The 13,344-nt window shown below is 36.4% G+C and overlaps 1 protein-coding gene across 50 annotated transcripts in view; it reads right to left on the reverse strand.

Moving 5' to 3' along the window:
• Positions 1–13,344, reverse strand: part of camk2b1 (calcium/calmodulin-dependent protein kinase (CaM kinase) II beta 1) — a 99,803-nt gene that overhangs the window by 70,108 nt on the left and 16,351 nt on the right. For all 50 annotated transcript variants that reach the window (NM_001271393.1, XM_009301341.5, XM_009301328.5 and 47 more), the window contains exons 3-5: positions 10,887–10,946; positions 10,687–10,741; positions 8,617–8,682 (exon numbers count right to left, since the gene is read on the reverse strand). In NM_001271393.1, the coding sequence (NP_001258322.1) occupies positions 8,617–8,682; positions 10,687–10,741; positions 10,887–10,946 (181 nt within the window). The remainder of the gene's footprint in view (positions 1–8,616; positions 8,683–10,686; positions 10,742–10,886; positions 10,947–13,344) is intronic.

The raw sequence follows: 13,344 nt of genomic DNA on the forward strand, positions 1-13,344 counted from the left end.
TAGTTATATCATCATAAAGATAATTATGTTTATATAAACACTGAAAATGAAGAGGACTTCTTTCCTTCTGAACGCAGACACAGTGGACAGCATTGCAGCAGGTCTCTTGCCCTATCTATTTCAACCATTAGCCTTGCTGGTAATCTGGAGGATTTTAAACATAGGCAAACACAGCAACATGGATATAGGTGATGTGTCTGATTGGTAACGAACTCAACTGATAAAAGACAAAGTCTGCCATTGTGTGCGCGCCATTGTGGGAGGCCCTTGTGTGCGCGCGCTGTGGTAAATTGTTTAAAATAATTAAAGATCTGTGAATATTCCACGCATGTACTCAAATACTCGTCTATGCATGAACCACATGAACTGGAAAAGCAAATAAAGTTGAAAGTATGCGTTAACAAATTATTTTTATGTATTAATCCTGTTTCTGCTGCTTGAAATAGCAATGTGCTAACTGGCAAAAGGGTTCAGGAATGTCTACGCCGCGGGGTAAGTTGCAGTTGGCCTTGTTTGTGCTTAATGTAAACAGATGCAAATAACAACAAAAAAACGACCATTTTATAGTGATATCTTTAGAAAAAACATCTCACAAACACTCAGAATAAAGTGGACTAACATGATAATAACCTTTATGAACGCACTTTTTGTGTCTGAGAGGCTGATAATATGCATTGCATAACACTGTGTCCCGTGGTAATGTTCAACTCGAGAAGCTAATCACAAATGAAGGAGTTTATCTGTAAACGACAGAGCATCAACAAGCTGCTACTAGAAAACAGTTCCTGATATGGTTTTCTTCATTACCTGTAGTACTAGCACTTACAGTTTGTTACTGACGAGTGTATATATGACACCAAAAATCAATAGAGATCAATGGGAATAAGGCTGCCCTGTCCTAAACACCCAGAATGCCTTGCGTTGCTTACCACATGTTCCTGACCTCTATAAAACTGCACTGGTCAATAAAAATTGCTTATTTAATGGCTTGTGTGTTTTTTAGACTTAAAAGGTTACTTTATAACATTTAACTAAATAATAAGTAATTAATAAAACGCATTTTCATCCAGAATCTTTGGTTACGGCACCAAATTTTCATGTTGGTGCATTCAAATTAGGGGTGTCAAAATTAAATGTTTCTTCGACACACCGCGATGCAGACTCATACAACATGCTTTTATCTCATATGTGGTTTATTGCATTTGTTTTCTACGCTGAGGGACGAGGCCACGAGTAATTAAAACACTCTAAAACAGAAACTCTGCACAATTCACTGCGTGAGTGTTTGCTGGACAGTCTTTCGCTGACACTGAAGTTCCAGCAAAAGCCCTGTTTCACTGTTATGAAGAAAATGAAAGTAAACTTCATTTCTCTCTCACTGTGGCCCCTTTGACCTGCTGACGTGAGGTAACATTTCCTCACCCCTCGGCTGTAAAAGTGTTATTTTTGTAAGAGCATGTGTCTGCAGAGTGAGTTTTTCTCCTCCAAGTTTATCATAGATCATCTATGATTGCTGTTGTCGTTTATCAGTGTCACTCATTGGTGAACAGCGTCATAGCATTAGAGCCAATTGCAGCCCTTTCTGTTGAGCATGTGACAAATCATAGGGGTGTAAGAACTCGCTCGACAAGGCTCAGAAAGCATTTGGTTTTTTTTGCTATAAATGCTCATGATCATCTGTGCATGTATTTGAGTTTCTAAACGTACAGTTCATATATCTGACTGTTTGCATTAAAGGACAAAATTGTATTACAAATAGTATATGAATATATTAATACATTAATACAAGAATTATTGTGCTGTAAAATATAAAATTGTGTATGGAAAGCATCGTCAATGCACCGAGATATCAAATTGAATCGAATTAATGGCATGATAATCGCCATTAATGAAATTAATATATATAGTTCATAAAGTTCATTATTAATTAAGTCTTAACTGGAATATTGTTGCACAGGTGCTGAGAAGAATCCAGCTATGATTAATTTGTCTTTAAACTAGTTAAAATGATATACTTATGTGATTGTATTGGAACCACTATGCTCATACGAGTGTGTGTGATCACTAAGGTGATGCCCAATTCTGATTTGTTGCCTACATCTGATTTTAGCCTGTCCGTTTACACATTCTTTTAATTGTGACCCATATCCAATTCATGAGTTTAAACTTGCCAGACGATTTACGACGGGGTAACGCATGCGTTAAGGCAGGTTTTAGCATCTGTGCCACACTAGCCAAGATGGAAGAAATTGTCTTCCTTTTAGCTCTGCGAAATATGTGAATTTTAGCTTTAAATGATTTTGAGGTGGAGGAGGAGGAGTGAATAGGCCGTCATCGCAGCTTGCGCCTATGTTTTATATATGGTGTCCTCCACTATTCAGAGGTATTTGTGGGTACGAGGGACAGATCTCAGGTCTGGTGGGAGCAAATTGTGACGACTGACCACTTTCCTTCTCCTGTTTCCTCCTTCGTCAACATCTCCACACACGCTCTTCTTTCTACGTCATTGAATCGCGGAAAAGTATCACATTGTGGTAAGTTTAATGGCTTACAAAATGGAATGCCTCAATAAATCCGATCTGCCTGTTTACATGATAGCTGCATTGTTACATATCAGATTTATATCTGATTTTTTTCCACATATGAAGGAGGCTGACCTCTGAATATCCAAATGCATGTGTTTTTTGGGTCGCATTTTAACTGGCAGTGCAAAGGGGGCCAAAGTCTCACAATTTTTAGTTGGTCTCATGATTGTGACACTTTAGTGTAGTAAATACATTCACTTTAGCTCACACTGCGATCTTTTCTTTTAAGCTAAATTGATAAAAGGTCTGAGCAACAAGCGGTTTCAAATTACAAAAAAAAAAAACAAACAACTAACAAACTACCACTTTTTGCAACTCAAAAATTTTGAGTCTGCTCAATTTCAATTAATCGCTTATTGATACATACCAGAAATTACAAATGAGTAAAGTCTTTCAGCCGATTTAAATCACTGCAGCTTGGGCTTGTTTCCATTCACAAGCACGTCATACCCTCTTTTCTGTCACACATCCAACAAAAAAGAGCTACAACACAGTGGAGAAGGTGTCAGTGACACTATCACACAGAAAGAGAGAGCTAGAATATGTGAATAAAAGAGAGAAGGCAGACAGAAAGAGAGGGAGAGACAGGTGGAGAAAGGGAGGAGGAGGGGGAGAAAATGAGGCCCTAATTATGTGTGTTAATTGGAGGCCTAGTTTCTGGCTCTCTCTGCGGAGGCAGGGGGCAGCGCACAGCACGACTGCAGGGCTTCATAAGGAACAGAGGAAGAATGGAAAGAGGGACAGACAGCAGGTGTGCAGAAGCAGGTCAGCAGGAGACCAGAGCTAGAGAAGAAGAGGAGATGTTTCTGTTCATCCATTCCTAAGAACGACACACATTTACCGCCTTCGAATAATATATCTGGAGAGCAGTACAGTGTAGGGCAAAGCTACACTGGCAATACTAAATATATTACAATAAACCAATCTTAAAAATGCAAAAATAATGCATAATTTTACCTTACTTAAAAAGTAACACATTTATATATTTTATTTTTTTGAGTGTATTGGTTCACCAAAACCCAGATTTTATAAGGCAAAGATCATTGATCTATACACTGTTGATACAGCAAAAATTTAAAATCATTGATTTTTACAAAATATTTTTTATTAAAATTCAGATCATACACTGCCCAACAAAAGTCTTGTCGCCTATTCAAGTTTTAGGAACAACAAATAATAACTTGGCTTCTAATTTATCATTTGGTATCAGAAGTGGCTTATATAAAAGGTACTGTAAAGACCTCTAGATTACGCTTATTTGACCAAGATAAAATATGATCATCCCTAGATTTTTATTTACTTAATTAGGACAGAAAGGTCTGACTTTGCTTAGACAGAAGTCTTGTCACTTAACAAAAATAATGTACAGTATAGAATATAAAGTCATGGTGCAATTGAAAAAAAATTAATAATGTGTATGACTCCCATGAGCTTGGACGACTCAAATAACTTATTAATAAAGTCATCTGGAATGACAAAGAAAGTGTTCTTGCAGGAATCCCAGAGTTCAACAAGATTCTTTGGATTCATTTTCAATGCCTCCTCCATCTTACCCCAGACATGTTCAATAATGTTCATGTCCAGTGATTGGGCTGGCCAATCCTGGAGTACCTTGGCCTTGTTTGCTTTCAGAAACTTTAGTGTGGAGGCTGAAGTATGAAAAGGAGCGATATCCTGCTGATTTGCAGTATTTGCGAGGATAGAGATGAAAATGATGATTCATCAGACAAATCTACCTTCTGCCACTTTTCCAAGTGATCAACTAAAAGTTATTTTTTGTTGCTCTTACAACTGGACAAGACTTTTGTCAGGTAGTATACAACATGATCATTTACTTTAAACAATGATGAAGCTTTACTTGACCCATCTTCTGGGGTGTTTTCATTCCAGCATATAAAACAAAAAACTACTTTTTTTAAAAATGTCAAATTATAGTAGTTATATACAACAGCAGAGTAAATAACCTTTTTACATTATGCTTTTAATCACTGCCAACACAGCACAGATCTGCTTGATATGACAATGTCACCTACAGCGTTTTATAATGCCAGCAGCATTAAAATTGTTAAAATGTGCCGACAGTTAGAGAAAGAGTTAAATTGTTGCATTGTTGAGTGCAATGGACCTAAAGACATCATATTATTTCACTTTTTTCTCTTTGTTTTTCAAATAAGCGTAAACGACCAGTAATTCGTTAGTAATGCATACTGAGACCAAAAGCCTTATGATGAATTGTTTAATACTAAAATATTTATTACACCCCTACATTTAACTGATAATTTAATAGTAAATTATTAATAACAATAATCATCATCAAACATCTTCCAAAATTTTTACAAATAAAAAATAGTTTTTATGCTTTCAGTTTTATTACATAACATATATATTTGCTAATCTGAACAATACATTTATATAGAAGACTTGTATAATTAATACATATAAATTAAAATCTATATTAGAAATGTTACAAATATTATATATTTTTTTTATTAACATGCTAAAACAAATATAATAAATAATAATTATTGTATTATTATCTAAAATATAAGCGGTGTACAAAAGCAATATCACATTCACAAGTGTGCTACATTAACCAACACTTTATTTGATGGATATCTTGGGAATGGAAGCCAGCACTTAACTCAAACAGACACCATTATCGGCCTATAATTTCGTCTCAAGAGGCTATCCTGTGCTTTATAGATTCCCATTATAAGAGGCCCTGTGAAATATACCACATGTAATTGCAGTAATTACACTGTAAACGCAACATGCAAGTACACTTGAAGAGTGTAAACTGGCCTTTAGCAGACACTCAGCTCAAGTGTAATGCGGTAACTAACAGCTGGGTCACAGGCACAGAAGCACATTGCTCAACTTTAATAACGGTGACAGCTGAAAACAGGGAGGGTTCAGGAGCTCTGCTTTATCCTGGAAAAACAGCAGACTGAACCTGCAGCCCTTGATAACAGATCAGATATTGCAATCTAATCAGACAATTGGAAGTTCACTCTGTACAAACTAGCAGACCATGAAATGCTGTATCATTAACAAGAAACTACTCACTGAAAAAAAATACTGTACAAGCAGAGGACACTACAGTTTGACAAATATTGCTGCTGTTGGCCAACATAATGTACTTTTCATGCTTTTTAGGCGAGAATGCAGTTGTTTAGATGGCAGCTACACGGTGGATTTTAAAAGGATAGTGCCTATTTTCAATATTTATAATTTCGGAGCATCGAATTTAGCGCATCTGCCACCTTCAGCCTGTCTGAGCAAACCAAAGAAAGTGACGATTGGTGACAGAGACAGCATAATAAGTCCTTAAGGGAGAAAAACAGCATTTTCTCAAATCAGGTAAGTGACATTTCTGAGTCGATCTCTCTTCTTTGTATTTTGTAGCGCTCCATTTATACCATGGAAACTGGTAGTGTTTGCTTTATTCTGGCTTTTTTTCAGGAATAATTATTGTGAAATCCTGAATGCAACAGAGAAATACTGGAGGATATTTTTGTAGACTGACGGCATTTCATGCTGTTCAGCCTTCTAATCTTAAAATGTGAGCAAAAATGACCCCAATGTTTTGTCATCACTTTGGACATTATGCTAGAGAATCATTCAAATACTAGCACTCAAGTGAAGTTCCTGAGCTGGCAATAGTTTCTCCAGTTCTGATGTCAGCTGCAGATGTAAATGAATGGCGGAAGAAAGTAGTTCTTAATACAACAGGATTTGAGACTTTCTGTGTTTGATTTTTTTTTTATTTACATGATTGTGCCGTCGAACTGTTGTATAAATGTAATATCACATGAGTAGCAGTGCAATATAGCTGTATGTTGACAATAAGGCACTCGACCTGTGGCTTTAAGCCAGCGCACATCTCCCACCAGTGTCGATATACAGCCATATACCTCTAAAGCACATGTATATTTATCAGTTTTAAAATATTACATAAGAATTCAACAATTAAACATAAAAACAAGCTATATACAAATACTTAGATATATTAAAATGCTACTGAAGGACCAAGTGATACTGAAGACTGGAGTAAAGTTGACTAAAATTCCATTTTCAAATTCCCCCCAAAAATTGTAATGGTAATAATATTTTACAGTATTACAGTTTTTACTGTGTTTTAATCAAATAAATGCAACCTTGGGAAAACCTACAAATTAAAAAATATATATTTACAAAGTACAAAAATGATGCCACATGACACACATACAGTACAAAGAGGCTAAGTGTCAAAAACCCAGCTATCTCTATTAAGACTTTCAGTTAAGAAGAATAATGTTTAACTACTATATAATTCCCCCAATATCAGAAATACTGGGTCAAAAGAGAGACTCCTAGTGAATGTTACACATAGGCCTGTCACAATAGTCAATATTATATCACAGAATATATGGGCATTACCTCAATAAATTTTGATGATGCAATATACATTACCCATTATGTTTACATAAAAATCTCTGTTGGGGGTGTCAGCGAGTTTAGATAACTCTTTCAGAAACAATGTTCACTGACAGCTGAGGAAAAGGTCAATTGTCCCTGGTTTTAAAGTCCACTTCCATAAAAGTGACAATGCAAAACGATACACATTCACAAATAACCTTAAAGTCACTTAACCACAACATTTACAATCATTCTACATCACCAGTTTCAGTGCTTATATTGGGAAATTTAAATAACCTTAAGAATGAGAAGTTTTTTGTCCTTATTATTATTTGCATTATTAGTCTGTTGTGTAATCCTACATAGTGCATAAAATGGTGCTAAAATGACAATAATAGAACTTATAGCAATAATTAATGTGACAATATATCACTCAACAAGACTGTGACAGGCCTAGTTACAAAAACCAACAGAATGAATAAAGCCTGAGTCATTATGGAGAACTTAACTCACCGGCCACTTTATTAGGTACACCTTACTAGTAGCAAGTTGGCATCAACAAAGCATTTACACCCACAGGACTGCCACTCACTGGATATTTTCTCTTTTCGGACTATTCTCTGCAAACCCTAGACATGGTTGTGCGTGAAAATCCCAGTAAACAAGCAATTTCTGAAATACTCAGACCAGCCCGTCTGGCACCAGCAACCATGCCATGTTCAAAGTCAATTAAATCCCCTTTCATCCCCATTGGGATGCTCAGTTTGAACTACAGCAGATCCTCTTGACCATGTCTACGTGCCTAAAGGCATTGAGTTACTCCAATGTAAGTGGCTGATTAGAAATGTGCGTTAACGAGCAGCGGGACAGGTGTACCTAATAAAGTGGCCAGTAAGTGTATATATTTGGACTTGATGCCATGAAGTGATAATGCTCAGGACTAACACCTTTACAGTAACTAATCTGGTAACACACACACACACACACACACACACACACACACACACACACACACACACACACACACGCACACGCACACGCACACGCACACGCACACGCACACGCACACGCACACGCACACGCACACGCTTGCACACAAACACACACATACACACGCACACAGAGAAAGGGGATCAGTAAAGGTCAGCCTGAATAAAATGGCCTGCCGGAAGGCAGTGTCAGTGTTTGTTTGAGCAGGTGTTTGTGTATATGAGAGGGAGAGAAAATAATGCATGATGAAAAGACAGAGACAGGTCAGTGGAAAAAAAAGACATATCTAGAAACAGAGAGACAAAAGACGCAACAGCAACACTCCAGAATAGTTCTGTTTACATAGTGCACACAAAGCACCTGGACGACGCACAACAGTTCGTTTTCTCAAACAAATGTTAGTGTCCAGTCCTGTCGTTCCAACTTTTTTTAAGACCAAAGGTCGCATTTCACTTTAGAGTGCGTTGGACAGATCTATATGTTGCAGGAGATGTTATTTCCAATAGCATCTCCCAATGCAAAACAAACTAACAGTGAATGTGTATGTTGTGGTGACGGGTGCAACAGGCTGGGAACAATGATAGAGGAGAAGAAAGGGTAGAAACTTAAAGAAAAAAGAAACAGAATGAAAAGTGTTTCTTACCTGGCGTCTGCTTCACTGTAATACTCTCTGGCCACGATGTCCTCAAACAGTTCCCCTCCAGTTACCCTGAAACACAGGTTAAGTTCAGACTGGTTGTTCGCTAATTCGCAGAGAATTCCTGATCTAGCGCACATCTCCTTCTCCAGCTCAGTTTCCATGGAGACCAAAATCCAATGCAAAATTGTTCCTCAGAAAGCCAGAACTGTGAAAACCGAAGGCTTTTTAAGATTCTCTAAGACGGTATGCTTTTTCTTGCTTTTTGAGGTGGCACTAAACATTTTTGACATTCCAGGTCTGATTTCACAGTGTTAGTACAAACTTTAGAATGCATTTGACAAATAAATCCACCATGTAATTATTTAACTAGATATATACATTCATTATTTGTGTTATTGATGATTAATAAGTCCATTCATTCATTCGTTTTCTTTTTGACTTAGTCCCTTTATTAATCAGGGGTCGCCACAGTGGAATGAACCGCCAATTTATCCAGCACGTTTTTTAAGCCACGGATGGCTTTCAAGCTGCAACCCAATACTGGGAAAAACCCATAATCTTTTGCATTTACACACATAAACTACGGACAATTTAGCTTACCCAATTCACCTATAGCACATGTCTTTGGACTGTGGGGAGAACATGCAAACTACACACAGAAATGCCAACTGACCCAGCCATGGCTCGAACCAGCGAGCTTCTTGCTATTCTGCAATCGCCACTCTCACGCCATGTTCAAGTTCAATTGTTACAAATTATAGCTCTTGAAGTGTTTGCATTCTCAAAGGGATATTTCACATAAATTTAATTCTTTACATTGCTAGGAATGCAGTAAATCAGTTTTTTTATTGTTAACTAAAACAAGAGGAGGCACGGTGGCTCAGTGGTTAGCACTGTCGCTTTACAGCAGGGGTCACCAATCTCGTTCCTGGAGGTCCGGTGCCCTGCAGGGTTTAGCTCCAACTTGCCTCAACACACCTGCCTGGGTGTTTCAAGTATACCTAGTAAGAGCTTGATTAGCTTGTTCAGGTGTGTTTGATTAGGGTTAAGGCTAAAATCTGCAGGAATCTTACAGCAAGAAGGTCACTGGTTCGAGCCCCAGCTGGGTCAGTTGATGGCGTTTCTGTGAGGAGTTTACATGTTCTACCCGTGTTCGTGTGGGTGCTCACATGTTTGAAAAAAGCTAATTTTTAATTTCAGTAACTGTAAGAAAATGCTAAAAATATAAATTATAAATAAATTAAACTTACTAAAACAAGTATGAGCGTACTAAAACAAGTATAAGAGTACTAAAACAAGCATAAGCGTAATAAAACAAGTATGAGCATATTAAAAATGTAATAATAATGTGGGTATATATTTATAAATGAATTAAATTTAGAATTTTTGAGCTGCACTGGGATCATTAACAGATTCTTGTTTTAACCACAATCCTGGCATACGAACACTTGCTAAACTGAATAAAATGAGTGTGTGTCTTCAGTAAATCACAGTAAAACTGCATAATAATTATTATTTGTAGCTTAAAAGGTATTTATATTTAAATTAATCAGGTCACATCCTAATGTTCAAAAAATTTCTATACCCTTTTTTTTATTCAAGCTAATTTGATCAAAGATTTTCATCGGCTGCACACAATTTAGCTTAAAAATTTATTACATTAAAATTAAACAGGTCACATCCTAATTTAAAAATTTTTTTATTAAAAAATAATAAAAACATTTTTAATAATTTAAGTAGTAGTTTTTGACAAATTTTCCTAACACACACTTACTATGACCAATCATTTATATGGATCCGAAAATTCACAGAACAGCTTAAAGAAGACCTGAAAACAGCTGTAACTTGTATCTTTATCCAGTGTTGTGAGGATGAGCAGATGATGACAGTAATTTTATGTTTGCCTGAACTATTCCTTTTACAGTGCAGAAAAGCAGAAAGCCGATAAAAGGCTTCCAAAGCACATTTCACATGAGGGATGAATCACTTTAAGCTGCGCTGTTCCTCGCGTCAAAGCTAATTTGATGACAGGAAATGGAGGAACATTCTAGCAGGAAGTGCACTGACACTTACAAATCAAAGAGTAGGTAGTGGAAGCCCTCCTCTGATATACTGTCATGCAGACGGACTGAAGAGAAAAAGAGAAGAACAAATGAAATCTGGTTTTATTATGGCTGTAAAAACATCACACAATATTCATCTGAACTGAAAGTATAATCGACTTGTCTACGAACAAACCATTAAAATTTACATGGTGAAGGTAAACAGCTTACCGATGTTAGGGTGTTTCAGCAAACGACAGATTCGAGCTTCTCGTTCCAGCTTCTGATGATCTGAAAATCAAACAAAAATATTTATTAAACTTATTTTATACATATTTAGAGATTCTAGCGACATCTACACAATTAGAAATATCAGCATTAATAATTTATAAGCACTTTAAGAGCAAATTGCTTAATTTAATTTTTTTTTTTACAATCTAACTGAATCTAAAATAGTAGAGCATATTATAAAATAATACACACCAAAGTTCACCAATGTTTTATTACTATTATGTTTTAAACTTTTTTTTATAAAAAAAATTGTCTAAATTATATAGTCATAAACTGAAATTTATTAAATGGAATCTAAATGCAAAAATAAGCAAAACAAGCATAAATAAAATCTGTTGATAAATCCAAAACTGACCAAAAAAAAAGACAAAAAAAAATGAAATAACACCAAATCACAGGTGTCAGACTGAGTTCCTGGAGGGCCGCAGCCCTGCACAGTTTAGTTCCAACCCTAATTAAACACACCTGTTCAAACTAATCGAGTCCTTCAGGCTTGTTTGAAACATACAGGTAAGTGTGTTGAAGCAGGGTTGGAACTAAACTGTGCAGGGGTTTGACACCCCTGCGACTAAATAAATCCGCCCCCATCAACTGACAAATTAACAGACCATTCATTCATTCACTTTTCAGCTTAGTCCCTTTATTAATCTGGGGTCGCCGCAGAAGAATGAACCGCCAACTTATCCAGCATACGTTTTACGCACCGGATGCCTTTCCAGCTGCAACCCATCACTGGGAAACATCCATACACACTCATTCCACACACACACTACGGACAATTTAGCTTACCCAATTTATCTATACCATGTCTTTGGACTTCTGGGGGAAACCGAAGCACCCGGAGGAAACCCACAAGACACGGGGAGATCATGCAAACTCCACGCAGAATAGTTAACTGACCCAGCTGAGGCTGGAACCAGCGACCGTCTTGCTGTGAGTCGAATGTGCTACCCACTGCACCACCGTGCAGCCTGATGTAGTAGCAACATAACATTTATTCCAACCAAAAAGCTCTTCACATATTACAAAAGAGATTTTAGACAAAGCATAAAATGTTCAAAATTTGAACACTAGCTCCCAATTTACAGACCAGACCATCCTTCCAACGGCAGTGACATCATGCCATCATTCCAAGACTACATTCCATTGTGTATTTATTTCAAATCATACTAGGGCTGCAAGCTATTGGAAAAATCTGACATTGCAATATTTTGTTTTGCTGTGATATACAATGAATATGAATATAATTTCTCCAGATGACTAGCTCTATTGGAAAAAATTCATAATTAGATTGACAGGATTGATCAAGCCTTTTTCTACACAGTGCATCTGCATAAAATATAATAAATATGTATTAAAACTACAGACCAAAAATAAAAGTTAAATAGTTCTTTTAAGTTCTGGGGAGTCTAACAATATTGAAATAACAGTATTGAAATATATAAATTGAATAATTAAACATAAAACAACATCACTGACCGTATAAATATTTTAAACAACAATATAAAATAATAATAATATCTCTATTTTTAATCTTTAATAAATAATCAAATCATGTGATGTGACTAATGCAGATGCATTACATTGTGATATCGATTCTCAAATTATACATTGTTCAACCCGAAATCATACCATAACTGTTTCAAGTGTTAATAAAAAGAGAAAGCACCAATAACAAACCATAAGATTGTCACATCTGCACAAAATCAATGTCCCAGATAAAAAATCTTATCTCGATGAAAAGGTCAGTGCAGAGACTAAACTGAAAGAAACTAGACAGAGATTCAACACAATGCTTACATGTATACTGTTTCTACACATTAAATGTAAAACTTCCGACAGGAAAAAAAGTCATGCTAAACATTGATATCTCACCTGATCAGTCACCTCAGCCTGATGTAAGCCGAGTCTCATTTTTACATACACGCATCTACAAACCTCTCAATACAAGGCTGGTTACTGAAAAGGAACAACTTGCCCATCTGGACAAAGAATCCACTGCCTTGGCTGATTACAATAATGAGGACACTTATGATGATGATGAACTACTGAAACGGGAATAAACGCTCCCTCTTTGAAAAAAATATTTCAAGAGACGACACTAAAACCCCATCCAGTCTAAGATGGATTAGGGCGATTTAAAACATGTGTCTGTAGCTTATGATTCATGCTCTAAAGGGCGTCTAATGTCTCAGCATAAAATGCCTAAAGAAGTATCAGGAAAAATTAAACCCAACAGCAACGCATGCAATTAAAAATCCGCTTTCCTAATAACACACACAGCTGAAGGCAACGTCAACAATTTAAGGACACAGAATTATTAAACACTACTCAGCTAAATGTCTGTCTAGCCAAAAATTTTTTAGACTCATTATGAAAATTAGTTCAGGACACGTAA

The sequence above is a fragment of the Danio rerio genome, chromosome 5 (assembly GCF_049306965.1).
Source record: "Danio rerio strain Tuebingen ecotype United States chromosome 5, GRCz12tu, whole genome shotgun sequence".
Taxonomy (NCBI): Eukaryota; Metazoa; Chordata; class Actinopteri; order Cypriniformes; family Danionidae; genus Danio; species Danio rerio.